The sequence below is a fragment of the Pneumocystis murina genome, assembly GCF_000349005.2.
Source record: "Pneumocystis murina B123 chromosome Unknown supercont1.10, whole genome shotgun sequence".
NCBI lineage: Eukaryota > Fungi > Ascomycota > Pneumocystomycetes > Pneumocystales > Pneumocystaceae > Pneumocystis > Pneumocystis murina.
Window position 1 is genome coordinate 97,826 of NW_017802368.1, and position 23,574 is coordinate 121,399.

At 27.7% G+C, this 23,574-nt stretch overlaps 7 protein-coding genes across 7 annotated transcripts; 3 read left to right on the forward strand and 4 right to left on the reverse strand.

The window, feature by feature from the left end:
- Positions 1-38: 38 nt before the first annotated feature.
- Positions 39-3,946, forward strand: PNEG_03183 (hypothetical protein). Its single transcript, XM_007877055.1, has 13 exons — positions 39-248; positions 301-526; positions 574-746; positions 786-1,217; positions 1,258-1,330; positions 1,379-1,694; positions 1,735-1,927; positions 1,973-2,078; positions 2,124-2,195; positions 2,238-2,399; positions 2,444-3,271; positions 3,315-3,630; positions 3,675-3,946. Exons 1-13 carry the CDS (start codon positions 66-68, stop codon positions 3,883-3,885), a joined length of 3,291 nt encoding a protein of 1,096 aa, XP_007875246.1. The 5' UTR covers positions 39-65; the 3' UTR covers positions 3,886-3,946.
- Positions 3,936-4,829, reverse strand: PNEG_03184 (hypothetical protein). The gene is made up of 3 exons (XM_007877056.1): positions 4,691-4,829; positions 4,441-4,638; positions 3,936-4,396 (listed from the first exon to the last, which is right to left on the reverse strand). Exons 1-3 carry the CDS (start codon positions 4,765-4,767, stop codon positions 4,009-4,011), a joined length of 663 nt encoding a protein of 220 aa, XP_007875247.1. The 5' UTR covers positions 4,768-4,829; the 3' UTR covers positions 3,936-4,008.
- Positions 4,830-5,152: 323 nt separating this feature from the next.
- Positions 5,153-7,579, reverse strand: PNEG_03185 (hypothetical protein; the record flags this gene model as incomplete). Its single annotated transcript, XM_007877057.1, has 7 exons — positions 5,153-5,213; positions 5,253-5,406; positions 5,453-5,702; positions 5,744-5,831; positions 5,878-6,485; positions 6,538-6,707; positions 6,754-7,579. 7 exons carry the CDS (start codon positions 7,577-7,579, stop codon positions 5,153-5,155), a joined length of 2,157 nt encoding a protein of 718 aa, XP_007875248.1.
- Positions 7,580-8,101: 522 nt separating this feature from the next.
- Positions 8,102-9,407, forward strand: PNEG_03186 (hypothetical protein; the record flags this gene model as incomplete). Its single annotated transcript, XM_007877058.1, has 5 exons — positions 8,102-8,153; positions 8,243-8,275; positions 8,327-8,440; positions 8,493-8,638; positions 8,690-9,407. Exons 1-5 carry the CDS (start codon positions 8,133-8,135, stop codon positions 9,405-9,407), a joined length of 1,032 nt encoding a protein of 343 aa, XP_007875249.1. The 5' UTR covers positions 8,102-8,132.
- A 114-nt stretch (positions 9,408-9,521) lies between these two features.
- Positions 9,522-12,219, reverse strand: PNEG_03187 (hypothetical protein; the record flags this gene model as incomplete). The annotated part of the gene is made up of 1 exon (XM_007877059.1): positions 9,522-12,219. Exon 1 carries the CDS (start codon positions 12,087-12,089, stop codon positions 9,522-9,524), a length of 2,568 nt encoding a protein of 855 aa, XP_007875250.1. The 5' UTR covers positions 12,090-12,219.
- Positions 12,220-13,357: 1,138 nt separating this feature from the next.
- PNEG_03188 (hypothetical protein) lies at positions 13,358-16,807 on the forward strand. The gene is made up of 3 exons (XM_007877060.1): positions 13,358-13,439; positions 13,501-16,394; positions 16,442-16,807. Exons 1-3 carry the CDS (start codon positions 13,402-13,404, stop codon positions 16,732-16,734), a joined length of 3,225 nt encoding a protein of 1,074 aa, XP_007875251.1. The 5' UTR covers positions 13,358-13,401; the 3' UTR covers positions 16,735-16,807.
- Positions 16,808-17,026: 219 nt separating this feature from the next.
- On the reverse strand, positions 17,027-23,511 carry PNEG_04310 (hypothetical protein; the record flags this gene model as incomplete). Its single annotated transcript, XM_019757827.1, has 21 exons — positions 17,027-17,170; positions 17,214-17,340; positions 17,383-17,521; positions 17,564-17,902; positions 17,947-18,156; positions 18,202-18,485; positions 18,528-18,855; positions 18,901-19,006; positions 19,048-19,221; positions 19,264-19,630; positions 19,674-20,155; positions 20,200-20,540; positions 20,592-20,785; positions 20,831-20,952; positions 20,996-21,491; positions 21,533-21,552; positions 21,602-21,989; positions 22,032-22,184; positions 22,230-22,923; positions 22,967-23,416; positions 23,469-23,511. 21 exons carry the CDS (start codon positions 23,509-23,511, stop codon positions 17,027-17,029), a joined length of 5,601 nt encoding a protein of 1,866 aa, XP_019613354.1.
- Between the last annotated feature and the right edge of the window lie 63 nt (positions 23,512-23,574).

The window sequence follows — 23,574 nt, forward strand, 5'->3', positions numbered from 1 at the left end:
TTTTTAAAAACTCAAAAAAATGATATTAAGATTTAAGAAAAATATATGGTAAAATTAATAAAAAAATGTCTTTTATAGAGCAGGAAACAGCATTAGCTTTAAAATCATTATTATCTTCTTTAAAACATACAGATAATGAGATTCGAATGAAAGCGGAAGCATCTCTGCATGAACAATGGATTGCACATGAACCAGAAATTCTTTTAGTAGGGCTAGCGGAACAAGTAAATATGTCAGAAGATAGTTCAGTGAGTGACATATTTGAGGGGAATTGGATAATTATGTTGATGAAATAAATAGTTACGTAGTTTTGCAGTTATTCTTCTTCGGAGAATTTCTTTTAGGCCAATTTCGCTTGGAAATGATGCGAAAGAAACAATGGTATGGAATATGCTAAGTCAGGATGGGGCGAAGAAGGTTCAATCGTTATTGCTTGAAAGTTTCACAAAGGAAAATGATGAAAATGTTCGACATAAAATTGCAGATACGATTTCAGAAGTTGCACATACACTTTATGAAGAAAATGGTATCTTAATTTCTTTATAAAAATTGTTTAAAAATGACATCTAAAAGTTGCATGGCCAGAGCTTTTATATATACTTTCTCAGTGTACTAAATCCATGAATCCAGGGCAAAGAGAATCAACTTTTCGTATATTTGCTTCTATTCCAGAAATTTTAAAAAAAGAAGATACAAATATGATAAAACAAGTTTTTCAATTAAGTTTACAAGATGATGATATTAAAGTAAAGCTAGCATTTTTTTTTTGTTTTTAAACATTTTAGGTTCGATTATCTTCTTTAAAAGCATTATCATCTTTATTTACCTCATCTAATTCTGATTCTCATGAGCTTGTTTCATTGCTTCCATTGATGCTAAATGTTTTCCCTCCTTTGCTTCAATCTCATGATGGAGATTCCTTTACTTCTGCCTTAACATCTTTAATTGAGTTAGCAGAAATCTATCCAAAAATATTTAAACCATACTTTGGAACAGTCGTTCAATTTTTTGTGGAATCTTTAAAAAATAGAGATCTTGGAAATTCCGCTAGGCAATCAAGTTTAGAATTTTTGGTAACATTTAGTGAAGGTGCTCCTGGTATGTGTCGTAAAGATGAAAATTATGCAAAAAGTGTAATATACGAGTGTTTATCATTTATGACGGAAGTAGGGATGGAAGAAGGGGACAAATTGGACGAATGGCTTGAAACAGATGATGTATATTATCTTTTTTGTTTTATTTGTTATTAATGTTTAGTTGGATTTTGCAGAAAGTGAATTAAATCATATAGTTGGTGAACAAGCAATGGATAGACTAGCACGAAAATTAGGTATTTAAATTTATTTTATTTTGTAAGGCAAATTAATAAATTATCTAGGCGGAAAAATTCTTCTTCCAATTGCTTTTCAATGGTTGCCTTCTCTTATAAGTTCTCAGAATTGGCATCAACGACATGCTTCTTTAATGGCGATTTCGGCAATAGCAGAAGGCTGCGAAAAGATAATGAAAGCAGAACTTGGACGAGTTTTAGATATGGTTTTACCATTGCTTAAAGATACGCATCCTAGAGTACGCTGGGCAGCGTGTAATGCTATTGGGCAAATGAGCACAGATTTTGCTAAAACTATGCAAAAAAATTTTCATAAACAAGTGTTAAGTGCGCTTATTCCTGTTTTAGAGGCACCTGAACCAAGGTAAATAGTAATATAAATGATTTTTTATATAATATTTCAGGGTACAAGCACATGCAGCTGCCGCTCTCGTAAATTTCTGTGAAGAAGCTGATAATAAAGTTTTAGAGCCTTATTTAGATGATATCCTTAATAGACTCTTATATCTTCTTAAAAATCAAAAACGTTATGTTCAAGAACAAGCAATTACTACCATCGCTACTGTTGCTGATGCGGCAGAAAAGAAATTTATTAAAGTGACAATTTTCATATTTAATAAAATATTTCTAATTCATTTATAGTATTATGATTCAATTATGCCACTTTTGATCAATATACTCAATCAAGCTAAGCAAAAAGAATATAAACTATTAAGAGGAAAAGCTATAGAGTGCGTTACTTTGATTGGTATAACTAATAATTTTATTCATTTATATTTTAACTAGAATATAGCCATAGCAGTTGGAAAAGAGAAATTTTCTTCAAATTCTAATGAAATTATTCAAACATTAGGTTCAATTCAAAGTATATTGAACAGATCACATATTTTACTTCTAATTCTATTAGGTACAATTACTGAGCCCGATGATCTTCAAAGTAGTTATCTTATTGCAGCTTGGGGTAGGATATGTAAAGTTATGGGAAAAGATTTTATTCCTTATATGGGGGCTATTATGCCTCCTCTTCTTCATTCAGCTAAATTGAAGCCAGATTTTACTGTTTTAGACGGTAAAAACCTAATCATATTTGATTGTTATTTTATATTAGCATAGACGATGATAATCATGAAAAATATCTAGAGGAAGATGGATGGGAATTTATATCTGTACAGGGCCAACAAATTGGAATAAAAACTAGCGCTTTAGAAGAAAAATGCATCGCAATAGAAATGTTATTATGTTATGCCATAGAGTTAAAGGCAGCATTCGAGCCATATGTGGAAGAAATACTTACAGATATAGTAATACCTGGTTTGCGTTTTTATTTTCATGACGGAGTCCGTTCTGCATCAATAAAAGCTGTCCCTCAGTTATTATCATGTATAAAAGAAGCTCATAGTGAAAATAATTCCAAATTAATATCAATATGGGATACATTATTAGATAAAATCATTAATTTAATTAATACCGAATCTGCAATTGATGTTTTAACTGAGTTATACCAGTGTTTATATGAATCTATTGATGTAGTTGGAAACAATTGCTTAAGTCCGGAAAAAATGGACACATTTATAACATCATCAGAATCCCAACTTCAAGATTATATTTCGAGAGTTCAAAAAAGATATCATGACCATCAAACTGATGAAGCTAATTTAGAAGACGAAGATGTTGCTTCTGCTATAGTATTAGATGACGATCTTCTTAGCGAGATGAGTAAAACTTTTCATATAATATTCAAAAGACATAGATTATCATTTCTTCCTCATTGGGAGCGTTTACTGCCATATCTCGACGAATTTGCGAACAATCAACACGACGCTAATGCTAGACAGTGGGCAATCTGTGTAATGGATGATTTAATCGAGTTCACAGGTCCAGATGCATGGAAATATAAAGATCATTTTTTAAAACCTTTATCTAATGGTATAATTGATGATTGTATATCTAAATTATATTTTTTTAAATAATTAATTGTTATTAGCTCCAGGTGTAAGACAAGCAGCTGCATATGGTATAGGTGTTGCTGGACAATATGGCGGAGAACCTTTTTCAATGATATGTTCTGCTTCTTTGCCACATTTATTTCGTTGTTTTGAGCGGCCTGATTCTAGGAGTGAAGATCATATTTATGCTACAGAAAATATTTGTTGCGCTATAGCAAAAATTCTACGATTTAATTCCTCTAAAATATCTGAAATAGATAAAGCTATTGAGTTATGGGTTAAAACTCTTCCTGTTACGCATGATGAAGAAGATGCACCATATGCATATGCATTTCTTGTGGAACTTATCGAAAGGTATGTTTTTTTTTTGATGAAAAATTTCGATTAATACTTATTAGAAACCATGTTGCAGTAGTATCACAACCTGCGTTAGTTATAGATGCTATTGCACAGGCATTAGAATCGGAAATTTTACAAGGTCATATTCTTGATAGAATTCTAAATTCAAGTAAAATATTTTGTCGAAAACTATCGCAAGAACAAATTAATATGATTATTTCTAACATGCCATTGGAAAGACAACAAGTAATGGCTTCTTATTTTTCCTAAAATTTATTTATTTATTATTGATTTATATAATAATTTTTATATTAATGAGTTGTATTATTATATTGGATAAACATTATTTAAAAATATATCTAAACTATATTATTTAGAAAACAAGCCAACGCCCTAATTGTTTACGAATAATGACCAATCATGAATTTGTAATGTATTCAAAATATTCAAAAGTGTTTCTCTTGTTGAAAACTGTACTTCTTGCATATCAAATATATTTTTTAAAATATTTAAATGATTTAGATCCGAACTGGATACTAATTCCGATATTTTAAATGATGAATCCTTAAAAAATGAGCTTAAATACTGTATTTCTAAGAATGGGATATTTATAGATATAATAATATCTGTAGATTTTTCATGCAAACGTAAAACAGATAAAAAAATCGCAACATAAGGTACCAATAATGGATTTACCACCTCCTTATTTACATAATCTGCCGACTGTTTATTATATTTAAATATTTTTTGTAATCCTTCAAGAAGATAAACAGTATATCCACTATTATGTATAAAAAAAAAAAAATAACTTATACAAATATAAACCTCTTTTCTAAAGTAACACATGATACATTTAAGATTAAACTCTCTTCTGCTTCATTATCTTGAGCTAAAAGATCAAAATGAAATTTTGAGACATCTATATCATCTACCGGAGCAAATTCTAAAAGTTCAATCATAATACTTCTTTCATCATTAATATTTACTAATACTTCTTGATGATCTGGTATTTCTCTAAACTGGCTTATCAAAATTAATACATTTTTTTAAAAAAAATAAAAATTCCAATTTTAACCTAGCATCTATAAAGTCCTGAGGAAGATCTGCAGTAATAGCTCCACCAAAAAAATATCTCAAACTCGTTAAAAGCATAATATAATTTATTAAAAAAACAAAAAAAAAACACTTTAAAATAATATTTTCTATATATTACAAAAAATTAAATTTTAAATATATTATATAGTTAAGTGTCTCGCTAAGATAAAAAAAGACTTGTTATATAAAATTACATAAGATAAAATCCATTGAAAATAAGTAGCTAAGGAAATATTTAATAGAGAAATAATAATTTTTAAAAAGTAAAAATAGATATTATTTTATATCATTAACATAACTATAAATGATGCATGAATCTTCAAGTGTTAGAGAACATAAAAATTTTGATGGAATATATAAAAACTATAAACATCCAGAATCGTTTTTTTGAAACGATTCGAGTATTTTTCTCTTAGTATATCATTTCCTATAATTTTTGGTATTATGATTTATCAGTTTCAAATAAATAAGATATTTTTCTTTTCTTTTCAAAAGTCGGGACACTAAAAAAGTTAAAAATAATTTTAATTTTTTTTTAGTACATTTTATCTTTAGAAGCATCATCACTGCTCAAAGCACTATCGCACGATTCAGCTAAAAATTCATCAACCTCTCTAATCGCATCTTCCCAATCGATAGCATCAACTTTATTTTCATTATTTATAGATTCAAAAACCTTATGTGTATCTTTATCATCTAGAAACAAATTGGTTAGAAGTAAAAAACATTTTTGTATATCTACGATTCTCATTAGTATCTTTATTATCAGAAGAAATAAATTCATATGAATTCGCCGTGTTTATATCTAATAAAGAATGAAAATCCTGTTGAAATTGCATATTATTAAAAATATCGTTCTCGGAAAATGAATGCAATAAGTAATCGGACTCAGGTAATCGTTTCCAATGAGATATAGAATGAAGAAGCCAATCAACAGATACTATTTTAATATTCTTTTGTTGAAGAGCTTTTTTTACTTTAGTTGTACGTATCTAATATTAATTAGAAATTCTTCTTTTTTTTTTAAAAAAACCTTTGTAGCTATCAAATGTGTTACGTCATTAGAAATATTTATAGCAATTTCAGCTCCAAAATTCATGGCCCATTGAGCAATGTTAGAACTTATTATTATTTATATAAAATATATTAGATCCAAAAAGAGTTTACCTTAAAACATCAACACCCATAGGTATTACACCTGAAAATAACAAAACGGTTCCTTTTAATACATTTGATTTGAGGGCTGGCATTATTATCTTAATATCCATTTTACTTATATCTGGATCAGAATATTTTTGTGAATTAATATTTTCAGAAAAAGATGCAATTAAATCATGTTTTTTTCTCGTTTTCAAAAGCCTGTTATATTCTTTATAAAATTCTTTATGAACCAATCTTAAAGATGATTCTAAACGCAACAATTCTGTATCATTATTATGAAAAAAAATTTTCTCCGTCGGTTTTTTGAAGAATTCCAAATGGTTCATTCCATTAAACGATTGATTTGTCTTTATTTGATCATCAACAACGACTAAAACGTTCTGATTTCCAGAAACCAGAGAGTTAATCTTATGCTCAAACATGGCCTGTCGAAAATCATCCTGCAAAACAGCATTAAGATCATTCGTAAGTATATCATTATAAACATTATCATGAGTGGGTATAAAATGTGTTTCAGGAGAATATGAAAACACGGTTTGTTGGTCAGTTGGAGATGTTTGCAATGTTGATAGCGAAGCGGACATAAGTGAAGATGAAAAATTATGTAATGAAGGCTTTATAAAAATAATTAAATAAATGCCTGTCTTATAAAAAGAAAAAGCATACCTTATTTGCTACAAAATCTCCATTAATATCTCCAATTCCAACAAAAAATTCATAGGGAGTAACTTTAATTAAATTTGGGCTCCATTGCCATACATCTGCACGATCATCAATAATAACAACCATACTTGTATCAACAGGAAAGAGTCTTTGTATATTTTTTTGCGTAGTATCTTAAAACAGTTTTATAGAAAAGAGTAGAATAATGATGGTACTTACTTCCACTTTCGTCTCGACTCAGGATTCTATCTCCAAAATATTTCTTATCCTTATCAATTAATTGAGCAATTGATGCGGCATACGCTCGTGTCCCCATTGTATAAATATGCATTTCATATAATTTACTAATATTTTCAAGAAATTGTTCCAGCCCCGGTCGCATTTTAATATAATACCAACTACCTATACTTGCATTCCCTTCTCTAAGACAAAAAGTTTGAACATCTTGAACAGCTGCATAATGTTCAGAAGAAGGATCCGATAACCATTCCCCAACAATAGGATCTACTGTTGCATGAAGAATTGTTTGATCAAGATCAACAATCAACGATAACTTTGTTTCATTCAATAAACGTTCTGCTGTTTCTCGTTCAAGTCTAGCCGCCTCTTGTCGACTTACTGTCAATTTAGTCGCATCATGAGACATTTGAATTGTTGCTCTTGTAGAATCCGAAAATCCCATAAAATCCTGTTGTGTAACATCTCTACCACACGTAGCACATAAACCATGATACTGAACCGAATGAAGACATGGTTCAATAATAGAAAGAATACGTATATATTGATCTTTAACTACAACCCCTTCTCTTACAAACCACGAATCAACAATACCCTCAATGGGACTTTGAAAAACATCTACATATTCACGAGCAACGTTTCGTTCTGACCCATCTTCATCATATTCTGTAAATGTACCTTGATATCTATAAGAAAGCAACAAATCATGTTTTTTCACTGGTTGAAAAACTTTTGCACTAATAGAAACAACTGTAACAGGGAATCTTAGTGATGGAGGTAGATAAACATATGTTGGTTCCTGATTCATACGTGAAAATGAGCGACCGTTTGTTATTCAAACGGTCGCACCTAATTTACTATTATTAAACCGTTTTTAACCGTTCAAAAACGAAAATACATAAAATACTTAATAAAAAAAGCAACTTAAGCTATTTTTATGCTACTTCCTAGCTTTTTCTTGATAAATTTAGCCTTTTTAAATACTTTTTTTATTTCTCTGATCGTCGATCTCGATAATTAAAAACCAATAAAAGAAAGGTTTAAACTGTAAAAAATACATAAAAAACTTATTTTATTCACAAAAAAAACACCATAAAATATTCTAAAATACTTTCTTTTTTTAAGAAATATTATAATAATTAACTTTTTTTAATAAAAATTTATTATTGTACGTCACATAATATTTTCAAAAATTTTAAAAATTATAAAGAAAAAATTAAAAAAGAGAATAAAATAGACCAATTTTAAGTAATTTGTTGCATTTTTTTCATTTATTTAATAATAAAACTAAAGTTTTAACCCTAAAAAAAGTATCACCGAGAATATACACAAAATTTTGAATATTTGAAACATTCTAAAAAATGGGGAAAAAAAAGATACAGGTATGATATTTAAGAAGAAATATAAGAAGCTTATATTTTTATTTTTATTTATATTTTTTTTTCTAAGAAAAACTGACTATTTTATGAAGATCAAGAAAATTATGGATCCCAAAACACAAATTGTAAGATATAAATATAATATTTTTATAAATAAGTAAATAAATGAGTTATAGACAACGTTTTCAAGACGTAGAAATGGGTTATTAAAAAAAGCACATGAATTATCTGTTTTGTGCGGTATTGAAGTTACAGTTCTTATATTTGATGAAAAAAATAAATGTCATGTTGTATGTATAAGTAAAATAAATGGCAAATACACTAATTATGCATTCAAACAAGTATTGTTCAAATGAAGAAGAGAATGCAGCAGAAGCAATGATGCAGAAGTATATTAATAAACGATTTAAAACAGATACTTCAAAAAAACAGAGTGAATCTATTGGATTAGAATGCCAATTAGATGGAACTATGCTTGAAAAAAATCAGTTAGTGATTTTTTAAGAATTGAGTTATTTTAGAAATCAACATAAAAATAGGTATAATTTCAATGATAGAGTTGAAAATGTAGCAATTATTCAAACGTATCAAGTAATACAGAATGATAATAAAAAGAAGGATATGCCTTTAGCATTTATTTCTTCAGAAGATTCTTTAGATAAAACAGAAGGGCTTTATGTAAAATCGAAACGAACATATCATGTATATACCGAGTCACCTAAAAAAGATCCAGAGGCAGAATGTCAAAAATCGGATTCTTACTATCTTAAACAGCTTCAAAATGGGTTTATAGACCATTATCAAAACAATAATCTTCAAACTAATTATACTAATCATGCACAATCAACCATTAATTCCGATAATAAATCTTTTCAGTCTTATCCATACTCATATATGATGAATAATAATTATAACTTCGGAAAATCTGCCCCTAACTTGTTACTGTTCTCAAATCTTGAAAACATATCTCAAAACTCCACACCTGTGGTTCATAATAATTTGATAAATCCTATCTGCAATTATTCGGATCAAACGTATGCAGAATCCTTATTAGATGATTCTTTAAAAAAATTTAATAATCAAATATCTTCGGATTTTGAAATATATAATCAGACTGAATCAAATATGTTAAACAATATTATGCAAGAATCATATAAGGAAATGACTTCAAGCCCTTTATCTCCAAATGATAAGAAATACAATATTCCAAATGGAATATTAGCGGATTTTCAAAACCATCTTTATATTTATGATTAAAAAAAATATTTATTTTGAATCTTTATTACAACAAATATTTATTTTATATTTAAATTATAATTATTAAAGCTATATTTGATAGATGCTTTTATATTGTTTCTTTTTATAAATAGTTTATTTATTAAATCTTTCTAAAGACTCAATAATCCTATTAAACTCTTCAGATTCACTCCAATACGTTTGACTCTTCCCTTTTAATGTCCGAAGGATGCTTTTTGCCTTAAATTTCCAATCAGGAATAATTAAATTGCCCATATGATCCTTCATTGAACCAAAATTTTCATATGCATCAACCAATTCCATTGCAGATTTCACAGTTCCTATCCATACATCCTTATCAGTATTTATATTTGCTTTGGATGTCCAAATATTATATGAGTTTATATAAGCTTCTAAAACACCAGAAGGATTTTTCCTCCAAATATTGATTTTAGCAACAAGTCTCCATAGTTCTGGTTTTGATGTTATTAAAGGGGGTATTATACTAGTCATTAACTCAATAGCATTCTTTATAAATCCTTTTTCGTCTCCTGTATATTCATTTTTAGTTACTTCATGGACAAGTATTTCCAAAATTTTTATATCAATAACATTTTCACCAAGCTTTTCCCCTCTTAATTCTATACATCTACGTATAGACCTTATCACTTCATTCCATTCAAGCATATCTAAAGATATTGTTAAATAATTTTCCCAAATTCTCCATGATTCATAACAACTACTAAGTGCTTGCTTTAGTGCATTCCATGCATCTTGCTTTCTTGGTGGGTCATGTTTAAGAAATGACAAGGACAAATTATTCCAACTTTCTCCATCAGATGGATCTAAACTGACACAACGAGTAAAAGCTTGTGAAGCTATCTCCCAATTATTTAATTTTAGTTGACAACATCCATAAGTAAACCATGCAGAATAATTTAAAGAATTTATATCCAATGATAACTTAAATGCTTTCGCGCTTTTTTCGAATTCTTGTCTTGAATAATAGAACATCCCAAGAGATTTTTGAGCTTTAGCATATCTGTTACCAGAAACATACCACGCTTTTATCCAATAATCCGGATTTTCTTCTATATCACCAAGTAAAGTTAATATTTTAGGATTTTCAGGCTCTATTGCAAGTTGTGAAACAAGAACATCAATTGCTTTTTTTTTTTTATCTAATGCATTCCAACATATTGCAATTTTTTCCCATATTTGCAATCTTTCAAAAATTTCTAATGCTGATCTAATCATTCCAATAGACAGATATCTATCGGCTAATTCTTCTTCTATAGCCCAACGAGGAATAAGTAAAAGCTGCCATGAATACATTAATCTTTGTTTTGTAGACGCAGATTCTTCATATGAATCAGGTTTTCGTAAGAATGATGTGTTTTTTGATATATCTTCTAAAGAATCTATATCATCTAATAATTGATCAACTAAAACTTGAAGCTGCAAAATACTTCGTTCCATAGTTCTTCCCTTACTCATCTCTAATTTAGAGCGAATAAGAAGTGCCATACTATGCACAGTCCAATTTCTAGGATGCTTCAATACTCTATCAATATATGCTGCCATTTTTTCCATTGTTAATCCATCATTAGGATTTGTATTTTTAATCAAGAGAGTTAATGCTATAAGAATGCACGAATCCAAAGGACTAAGAGAGGGAGGATCATTTGGATCAATATCTTCTAAAGACTTTGGAATAGATGAGTCCTGAAGATATTCAGAGGAAATAATTTTCCCAGATTTAAAGGATATTGTTTCAAGAAGTGTATCATCATTTAAATCAAGTGTTTTAGGTATTTTCTGATTTTTTTCTTGTATTTCCTCAACGCTATTTTCCCCCTTAGCAATTAATACAAGCTGACTTGTATCAAATGTTTGAAATTTAGTTCTACGTCCTAATATTCCTGTTAAAACCCATTTTAATCCAATTTTTTCTGCAGCATCTTTAATAATATCAAGTGCCTTAGAATTCTTCCCATAATATACTAAACATAATTCAAGCTCAAGTGCATAACGTGCATAAACATAAGATCCATGTTCTTCACATTCTTTTTTCATTTTTTCCATGTTTTCAAAAATGCAATCATAAAGTATCGCCACTTGCTCATCTAAAATACGTTGATGCATAAAATTTACTCTTGCTTTCCACCAAAAACATGTTTTGCTATACTTAAATGTCCTTGAAAGTATAATTTTTGATATTAATAAAAAAATTGGACATTGTATAAGATGATACGGATAAGCACTACCAATTTCTAGGCATTTCAATACATCTTTTCTCAAACATATCTCAGTATATTCTATTTTCCATTCCTCTGGTAATAAAATATATGAATCAAATATAGGTTTAGGTCCTGTAAAATGGATTTGTATAAATACATGAATAGATGAAACTGCAAGCAAAAGAAGAAGTAATTCTCCTTCTAAAGTAGAAGGAATATCAGAAATTCTATCTTCAATGTATGTTTCTAGATTATATGACTTAGATTCTTCTATAATATTAACATGTTTCTGATTTTTCTTAAAAATTCTCTGTATTTTTGGTGATAAAAATACTGTTTTAAAATCACCATCTATAACTAATTGAATTAACTTTCCTATCTCAATATTTATATTTATATTTTGTCCTTTAATCAACGCCCATTCTAACATATAAAAATCCTTTTTTTTTAAATTTATTGTCATTATAATTAAAAATAAACATTTATTTGTATCCTAGTTCATTTATATACACCTGATGCCAGTCATTTCAACCTTAAATAATATATATATATCCTTTTTCCTGTTTTTATCTTTTAAAAAAATCATTAAAAAATATAAATCTATTTAAAAAATTAAAAAATCTTGCATCGTCTGTGAAATCAACATCAACATCTTTTCATTTTTTTAATAAATGTTATTTTTCAATATACAGAAAATTAAAGAGTCTTTATGTAAAAATATTAAAAAAATACCTTTTACATTTATTATACTTGGAATTTTTATTATTATTTATTTTTTATCATTTATTAAACCACCATAAATAGATTATAAAATCGAATACAGTCTATATTGCGTTGAAAATACTTTTGTGCTTATTTCTTATTCAATTATATGACTTATATAATTCATTAATTTATGAATTTTTTTATTTCTGGTTTTTTATATATACATAACTCTAAAATCAAGCAAGAATTATAATATATACTAGTATCTATAGAACTTTTGGTATAAAATACGTTTATTATTAAAAAAACTAATATTAAAGACAAAGTTAAAAGTTTATAATTAGTATTTTATAATATTTTAATAATGTTATTCTGTTAATAAAGGATTTTAATTAAAAATATATAAAAAAAATTACTTAAATTAAGACAATAATTGTTTTTTTTTAAAGAATTTTAACTTTTAAAAGATATATTTATCGGATTATCATAATTTCAAAATTTAAAAACTTATTTCCCAAATAACACATTCTTAAAGAATTTAATTCCAAACTTAAATCTTTAATCTTTAAAATATTATTCTATCTGTTCATTTCTAAAAAATCTCTTAAATAATACCTTTAAATCAATAAAAGCCTTCAAAACTAATATTCGTTTTATTTTATTATCAAAAATTATTCATGAATATGAATAATTTTTCAATATATCTATAATTTTTTATTTCAAAAACTCTTTTAATAACATTTAAACAATCAATTCAATTAATTACAAATAAAAAAAGACTTGATATTTTCTTTTTATTTTATACATTTATTAATTATAAATTAAAAAGTTAATATTTAATAAAACTTAATAATTTTTCAAAAAAAAAAAAATAAAAATATAAAATATAACAAACGTATTCTTTTCTCATATAAAAATACTCAGAACTCTGCTTTATTTATTTGTTTTCTTCTAAAATTTTAAAACTTTATTTTCAACCGTAATCGATCGATTACAGCTATTTTTCTGTATTTTCAGTAAAAAACAAAAGTGCAAATTACAATAGAGGGTATTTATTAAAAAATAAGCATATGACGACACAAAATAGCATGAGATTCGGTCCAGAATGGTAAGAAATAAGGGTTAACCTTTTTTTTTCAGAAGAAAGTTTAAATATATGAAATTTTTAGGATGCGTCAAGGACCTCATAATAATGTACCAGAAGGATCAACATCATTTGAAGTAATTCAAAATAAACAACAAAATGAAAAGAATAGACAAGAAAATATATCATATTTATCTAGTCCATCATTATCATTACAGACTAGTAATACGTCAAAGTCTCCGTCGACACCATCTCCGGGTTTATTAAGATATAGTAAAGAATTTTTATTATCTATATGGAAGGATATGTTTATGTCGGAAAAAGGGATTAGTAAGCCATCAGAGCTTAATCAATTTTCTCAAATATCAAGTGATGAAATCATAACTCCGGTATCATTATCAGAAATGAGTGAGGATGAAAAAAAGCTTTTTATAGGACCAGTTAATAGTGAAAAAAAAAGGAGAAATTTAGAATTAGTGAATAATATGGTTCATGGGAATGCCCATTTTTATACAAATCGAGCTTATTCACCACGTAATGAACGGTTTATAAATAGTTCACGGTTTGATCAAAAAACACGAAATAAAGAAGTTTATGAAGGGTTTCGAAATCCACGTATACAAAAGTCTCGAGAATATTTTTCTAATACATTTTCATCGGAATTTTGGACGCCTTCTAGTCTACGAACGAACTCAGAAACACTTACAAATAATATACTTTCTAATGAAAATAATGAAACTCTTCCATCTTCTATTAAATCTGAGCATTCGGAACTTAGAAATGTATATACAAAGGAAAATAGAAATATTTCTTTAAGTAAGGGTATTGCAGATTTATCTATTTCACAAATTAATACACCCTTTTTATCATCTGGTACAATCCGTTCTCCTGTTGAAAGTATAGGGTCTATTCCAGGAAGAAATATTTCGAGATTGCAATCCTTAGGCATGTTTGAGTCGCAAAGTTCCTCAAAAATTTCACCCACTTCAACATCATCTTTTCAGTATGATGATTCCGATGATGTATTAAAAGAAGCAATGGAACATATTTCTGAAGATAAAGATAAATCGCTAGAAAATTTTCAAAATAAGCTTAATACTAATTTAGATATTAATAAATCTTTAGAGAATATACAAAAAGAAAAAACTCAATTTTTGGGCCTATTTACTCCTTCAGACTCCTCATCTTTGAACAAAAATAGTAAAATCGAGAAGCTTTTTGAGAATTCTCAACAATCTAATTTCTCTCAACCATCACCATTACAACCTCCTTCTAGAACACCAATTATGCCTGATAAATTGAATTGGCTTTATAAGGATCCTATGGGTGTAACACAAGGTCCCTTTTCTGGCTTAAAAATGCAGGATTGGTATAATGCAGGATTTTTTCAGCTTACATTATTGGTAAAACAAGTCAATGATGAGGATTTTGAGCCCTTGAGTTCTTTAATAGCACGTGTTGGGAATCAAAAAGAACCTTTCTTATCGCCCTTTTATAGCAAATCACAGGCTATTTCCCCAGTAGAAAACTTTTACGATACGGTTAATGGTTGGAATTCTCCAGGACAAGGATCTAAATTAGATCACCATCTACCCGGAACTACTGCTCTTGGTCATATAGATTCTGCAACTCCTACAACTCCTGGATGGAATCGACAAACACAGTTTCCCAAGTCATTTTCTTTTGGATCTAATTTACCTCCAGAGCAACATAATTCATTAGAAAGTAGAAAACAGGAAGAATATTTAATGCATCATAAAAAGGATATGTTCCAACAACAACGATTAACACAACTTGCAATTCAACGGCAAAAACTCCAGAATATTCAAAAACAAACTCAAAATCAACAAGAAAGACCAATGCAAGTAAATTTTTTAAGGCAAACAGAAACATTTCCTTTAAAGTCAACAAAAAGTACGACATCTGAGTCCATTGTTAGGAATAAACCTTTGGACGAAATAAATATTTCAAGAATCGATAAAGAAACTCCAGAGTTCGTGCCACATTTTAATAAAACAGCCGAAGAAAAATTACCTAATTTAGATCCTGTACTTTCTTTTGTTAATACTGAGCAAAGCGATTTATTAAATTTCACCAGGAATTCTTCAGAAATTATATTTTCAAAACCAGAAACAATCCAATTTACTAATTCAAATAATATACAAAAACAGCCTTTTCAAAAAAAGAATGAAATATACTTAAAATCATCAAATGCTAACCAAATATTGAAGCAGCCTTTAATAAAACAAAAGGAGCCTCAAAAAACCCAGATGCATTCTGTTACTCCATGGGCAAATGTTTTAGATGATATTAAGGACATTTCGTTACGTGAGGCTCAGGAATCTGAAGTCAAAGATTCGCAAAATTCTACACAGGAGATATTTTTAAATAGCGAATACTCTGAAAAAGTAAATTCGATTAAAAAAGAAACCCATCCTATTATCAATAATCTTCCAAAAACTTCAGCATGGGGGCTTCCAAGTAGTATTCCTGAAAACTCCTCAGATTCTATATCAACACACAATTTGAGTTCTGTATGGCAGTCTCCTGGCATTCCTGTTAAAAAGTCGCTTACCGAAATACAAGAAGAACAAAATATGAAAGCAAATAAATACCAGAAACAACTCAATATAAATACCATGGCAGCGTCATTATCATCCAAAAACCACACTAATCTTTTAAAAAAACCATCTCAATCTCCCTGGATAACTGTTGGTCCTAATGGTCGTTCAATTTCACGTCCTTCTCCTGTAGCGTCGTCTCCTCGTACAAATATTGATTCATCTGGAGTAAAACCGGGGAATTTGGAGATTAATCAAAAAAAATCGAATGTTTCTAAATTTCATATTATACAACCTATTAACCAATCTTCTAATTCGACCAATTCTAATATTTCTGGGAATTCAGCAAAAAATAGTTCAAATGATTTTTTTAATTGGTGTAAAAAGTCACTTAAAGCATTAAACCCTGGAATTAATTGTAAGGACATTCACTTTTTTTTCATTTTTTTTCTAAATAATATTTAGTGGAAGATTTTCTTCAAATGCTTATGTCACTTCCTGTTGAACCTAGTCAAGAGACTATTGAAATTATTTCGGATAGTATATATGCAAATAGTGCAATTCTTGATGGACGTCGTTTTGCAGAAGAATTTGTTAAACGAAGATTAGAAAATATTTCTTTAGATAATGAAGCCCTTGAAAAAAACATTGCTATACAGAGTTGGACCGATGCTTTAAAATCACAGAAACAAAAGGAGTCTGAATGGAATTCCACATTTAAGATTGTTTCAAACAAGAAAAATAAAAAAAGAAATTAAAATTAGTATATTAAAGGTTTCAAAGTATTTGAGTATTTGCATTATATTTTGTGATTTTAAATTTTAAAAACCATTATTTTGAAAACTTTAAATATAGAACATCTTTATAAAAATATATTTGATTTGTATGTTAATATTTATTAAATATTTCATTAAGAATAATATAATATTAATTACTGATTATAATTTTATTTTTCAAAACATTAAGAAATATATACTAATTTCCAGAATATATTAATATTTTTAAAAATAAATATATACATGACCTTTAAGTGTAATATTGAAAATAATTCTATTTAAGTTCTTTAGTTTCAATAAGAGCATTACCAATTCTTCTAAACAAGGCTTCAAGAGCAATCCGCATTTCACTATCAATTCCATCTTTTCCAAGAATATCAAGTCCAAATTGATAAAAGTCCTTAACATATTTTACGAACTATTATATTTATAAATCAAAACAAAAAGGAAAAATATCTTACGTCGGTATCTTCAAATTTTATAAAACTATTTAAATTTTCTACAATAATAGGTTTCCATAATTGAATATTTCGCAATTGCGATTCAATGTCTAAAGAACAGTATACTGAAATAATTTCTTTGAAGATTCTAGACTATTTAGATTTAAAACACTTAATAAAAAATAATTACGTAATGAGTCTTCTTGCAATGCTATCTTTATCAAAAAAATTATCCGAGGAATTAAAAAATATTTTAAAAAGATTTATACAACAAATTGATGCACTATTAGTTTCTTGTCGTAATAAATTTGGCAAATTTTTCATAAATCCTATCAATATTAAAAATAGTTTTAAAACTTATACAAATAAACCATGTTTCCATAAATTTATCCTTAACTGTTTGTCACTATTAAATTGTCGTGCAAAATTCCAACTATTTTCTAATACATCCATCATACGTAAAAAGTCCTTTAAAGGAATTTTAGAATATATATTATCATTTCTAAGAAGTTCGCCCAGTAAATCAATTAACAATAATTGAAGAACACATTTTAGTATTAAATTTTTGAATTTTTTTCTTTGAGAAATAGAAAGTGAATACGACTCAGTCATATAATCTTCACTAAGTGTTTCTGATGTTTGTAGTTGTTTATTTGAAAGAAGATCGGTTAATGAAACATTACTAAATTTTTGAGTTTCTATATATAACTCTGTATCAATTAAAAAAAGTACTTTATAAAACGAATATATATACCGGTTTTATTAAAATCAGTTTCATTATTATTTGTATTTTCTACTTTATTAACTGGAACACATTCGAAAAGCTGATATGCTGTAGTAGACTCAAATAATATTTCAAAAGTATTGACAATTAGATGCCAATGATGATCTTTTAAAAAATTTGCTTTTTGTAAAATTAACTGTTGAAAACAATTTATACTAGCTTTTGCTAGTATATCATTTTCTATATTAAATTAGATTTTGTAATATTAAAAAAGCCATAACTTACCTTGACATGCATAAGTAACTAAAATTTCAAGAAATCCGTCTAACATTTGCTCAAGAACATCAAAATATTTATTTAATAATTCTACCATATTTGAAAGAGCTTGAATAATTATATTAGAAATCCAAGAAATCAAATGTTCCTGAGCATTAAATTTAGATGCTTCAGATTGAGATTTGAGAATAGCAAATATGGGAAAAAGTATTTGCCTGCATACTGTATCCCAAAATGTTGGAGTATAATTTGAACCATATAAAATTAATATATCGAATAAGCAATTTAAAGCTCTAAATTATTTGTCAATAAAATTAATAAATAAATTTTAATACCTAGATCTAGTTTCTAAGTTTTCAGATGTCATAAAAATATCATAAAAGCCAAACAAGACAGGAAACCAATATTTAATCATAGAATCATCATCTATGACCTTTTCCTGACTTTTATCTATTGATAAGGATTCCTGTAAAACTAAAATCCTGTCGTTAATTGATTTAAGAAGCTTCATTGATTGTAAACTAATTGCTTGGTATTTTTCATTCTTTGAAAATTCAGTAAGGCAAACAACAAGATCTGCAAAACTATTTTGAGATACAATAATATCAAGATTTTCTTTATATATTTGTTTAACTATATCAAATGAAAAATTAACAATATTCCCTATATTCTATTAGTAAAATACAGAAACTTTAACGTGTAAAATACCGTATTCTTCCCGTGCAGCAAACTGAAACACATTAAACATTGTTCTCCAACCAGAACGGATATCACTTGCACGGGCCTGTATCATTTGTTGTAAACATATTAAAACCTAGATTAATTAATTAATTTCTAATGATTACATAGTATTACCATTTCTTTAACTTTTTCAATAGAATTATTCATTAATATATATTGAAAGGGTTTTAAAAAATCCTTTTGAAATTTAAAATAAGAAAGTTCTTTCATATCAAAAAATCTCATCGCTAATTGACGTAAAGAATCTAAAGCAAAAAAAACTATAACAATATTCTGAAGACATCCAACCTAGAATATCTTAATTTTATTTTTTTCGAATATGATAAATACTTTATTAAAATGATCACCCAAAATAATCCATAAATTTGACCATTCCATACGAATTCTACCCATATTATAATATGATATTTCAACCAATTTTTGTAGACTAAACATTCTAGGATTTTCACTCAAGCCAGATGACTGTATTTCTTCCCAAGAAACTTCACTTAATGCACGAACAAAATCTATAATAGCATCACCCGATAAATGAGCACTTTGGGTAAATATTCTATCTACAAAGAGAGTAACTTCTCTTGATCCAGCTTCTTCAGCAACTACTTTATTGTATGTAACATGAGAATTTGATTTTAAACGTAAACTTGAGCGACCTGATTGGAGTATTTGATTTCTTTGAGAGCCAGTTGGAGAAATCTGTCTGTTATATTCAATAATTGTTTTATTATGAAAGCATTACTCACGTTTTTATTTTAGCAATTGTAAAATCCGGAATAAAAAGTTCATCAACACCAGAATTTATCAATTGAAATCTTTCTAATTGACTAACACATGTCAATATATCTTTCCAAGATTCATTTAAACTATTCCCTTCTGAAAGTGCTATCTCTAAAACAGTCTTAATACAATTTACATTTTTTATTTTCATTTCATTCAAATTTCCAAGATATGTAAATTTTGTTAAAGTAGAAATGAATGCATTTTTTGCAAACTTTAGATCAAACAAGCATGAAATCTGTATAGAAAGTTTAAATCCCTCAAGGCATAATGATACAATAGTAGAATCATCATGTGATTGTAAGAGATCAGATATGCTGGCCAAAATAGGAATCCATGCAATTTCAAACATAGGCCCCACATGCTCAAAATGTGAAGCGCTATAATAAACGGATATTGGTTTGAAAATCCCTTTTTTCTGAGCCTTGAGAATGTTTTTAAAAAGCATCTAAAAAAATATATAATTTCAATCAATATATAAAAAAGGAATACCTCAGTCTTATTAGCCATTTCCTCCGAAGTAGTCATATAGGTTTCACGCTGAATATTCCTGCCAATTATTGCTAAAACATTGCTAATATTTGCCATAAGACCATGAGATGAATGTGCTAGTCCGGATATAAGAGCTGCATCTTGTTCATCTTTAAGTACTATTTCATTGTTTGATATTTCCTCATATACTTCAGTCAAATAGTTTTCAGAAAGTTGTTCCCCATCATTCATTTTACTAGTATTTTTTATAAAATCATTTAAAGTCATACGTTTTTTAATATGAGGATTATGTAGATCAGTATTTAAAATTATAACAGAATATGCTAAAAAATACGCAGTATCTAAATAAATAAAAATTATGAAATAAACTTAATCAAGATTTAACAACAAACCTGCATTTGTAAAGGCTTCCGGATTACAATTGAGATAACGTTCTGCAAATTTAAGCATATAGCGATCTATTTTTTGAGCTTCCCCTGGAAGCCTAAAAAACTGAAGAAATCTCCTTAATGCATCTACAAATGACATTTGAGAAAAATCTATAAGATCAACAAATGAATGCATTATTGAAATATTTTCAACATTTCTATAAAAATAATCAATCTTCGTTTTTAAAATACAAAATATTTACCCCTCACCAAGATATTCTCCTAAATTAGTCTTATTTAAACCCTCGGCTTCATATAAAAAAACAGCAATATCATTAGGAGATAATGATTTGATGAATTTATGTTGATACAAAGCTTCAATTCCCTAAATTATGTTATAAATAATATTTTATCTATATAAAAAAGACCTTTTGAGGCTTAAAGTTAAATTTCTTAATACATTCAGAAAGCGTATTTTTCCTATGTTTCAACGCTTCAAATATCTCAGGATCATCTGAAACACTATTCTTCATATTATTGGAATAATCGATTGAATCTGTAGGAATAGATCCAAAAGCAAATGAGGGTCGTCTGGAATCACCTCCATGTTCGCTGTTATTTTGGTTTTCATTAAGCCGTAATTCTTTGAATTCAGTAGTAGCAGTTTTAAGTCCTTCTTGAGACCAAGAGACAAGAGATCGTAAAACAGATACTATACATCTGAGTGAATTTAATTTCAAATTATATTCCATTGTAATTAAGTTATTTTCTGAATATCCAGATGCCGGTAAAATAGACAATGAAGGAGAAAGAGGCAATGAAGGAGATGAAATAGATGACTTATTAGATGCTTTTACTCCATGTTGCTGATATTGATTTACTTGTAAAGATGATGTTGCTACTTTAGACAAAATATTCATGATCCTATATAAAAATTAGTCCTTATTTCCTTTTTAAAAATATACTTTCTTTTCATATATATTATCTAATGCAGCACGATCGCAATCATAATTCAAATAAACTTCAACAAGAACCTTAGGATCATTAGATATTCTTTGCAAAATTTCAAGCAATATTTGTTTTTGTTGATATGTTGAATTTCGCATCTCCAATATAGGAAGAAAAATTTCTTTTAGAAATACTTCTATTTCAACCTTTAACAGCATTCTCATAGAACCAATCATTTTCCAGAATATTTCACAGCTAATATTAAATACTTGTTGAACAGGACTAATAAAATTTCTGGTTAATGTAAGACATAAATATTCTTTAATAGCCTGAATAAACGTAATAGATGACGAAGATAAATGAATTTTAATATGTTGAGATGTAAATATTTCCATATAATTATCTAAAATGGAATATATTAAATGCAATGAAAGAAGTTTTGATCTCATAGAATGAGATTTTAAATCATTAGTACTATAAGCCAATTAAAAAAAATTCATTTCAAATGTCATATACTTGTCATATGATAACTGTTTTATAGATAGTTTACATAGAACTCGAAAAAGAATAAAAGCATCTCTTATAAATAATTGATTTTCGTCGTGTTTTTTAAACTCCATATCAGGATCATAGGCATTTTCAGGTGATTTAGAATTTTCAAATGATTCCCTAGTGATTTGTTATTTTTTTTTTTAGAAAATATAATAAAAATACAAAATATTTTTTTCAGATGCAGAAATAATTTCAAGACTAGACAACTTTTCATCAAGAATGTCCATATTAAGTGTCTCAAGTGGAGAATCCTGTGTTTCAGAATCAATAGATTGAAAATCAAGTTGAATAGATTCCTTTTTTTTTTCTGAAAAAGAATTTGAGAGGGGAACACTAGAAATATTATTATCCTCATCCTTTAAACCCTCTATAAATCTTGATTTAATTCTTCCAAAAATAGTATGAATCATTTGCGTCAAAATACCCTGTATTATTATTTGATTTGAAATATTTTTATTAAGCAAAAATATATTATACGTTTGACGTATTGCTTTTAAAAGGAGATTTTGGTGAATAATTGTCTTTGGATTCTCATTCAATACTACAGAAAGTAAAGCCTTTACCGTTTGCAACTGTACGCGTTCATCTGTAGTGTCTCCTTGAAAACAGTTACAAATAATATTAATAACGCGTTCCATAATAGACACAGTAGGCATTTTTGTTTCTTGTGCAGCCTCCAAATCATTTGATGATTGTAATGTCGTTGGCGAAAGGTCAACAAAGAAAGAATATGATAATAGTTTTGATAAACAATCTAAAGCAGGTATAATACATTGAGAAGAACGAGTTTCACATGCATAATGCAATGGCTCTAATATAAGACTCGGCGACGGAGATTCCCCCATTTTTATTACTTCTAAAAACTAAATAAAAATCACTTTATACATAAATATATTTACCTAATGCTTTAAAAATCGCATCCTTAAGAGGTCCATTTCTTTTACCCTCCTTTGTTAAAAGAATATTTTCTAATGCTTGAACAACAAAAACAATAAACCCAAACTCAAATCCTTCATTAATTTTTACATAAGAATCAAGAATATTTGGATATGATTTAAACGTTTTCTTTTTTATATAATTCTCAACAAACTTCTTATCATTATTCTCAACAGAATTCTCGCAGACCCCAGAGATATTATTTAATGATTCTTCATCCACTTTATATCTTTTTATACTATCAAATTCCAAATCTTCGTCTTTATTATTTACTAATTTTTCCTCAATTTTTTCCGCTTTTTCTTCCTTAACTGATTCTTTTATACAACAACATCTATGGGTCTCCTCAGATCCATCTAAAACCTCCTCATTCATTATATTATTATCTCGTTTTGACAAATCTTCAATATCCTCTAATTTTTCAAAAAATAATCATTTTAAATCCAAAAAAAAATATAAACTAACCTTCTACATCTAAATCACTACTACAATTATCTTTTTCGTCCATTATCTATATTTCTTTCCTAAAATATAAGATATTTAATTAACTATTAAAAGAGTTACCGTGAAT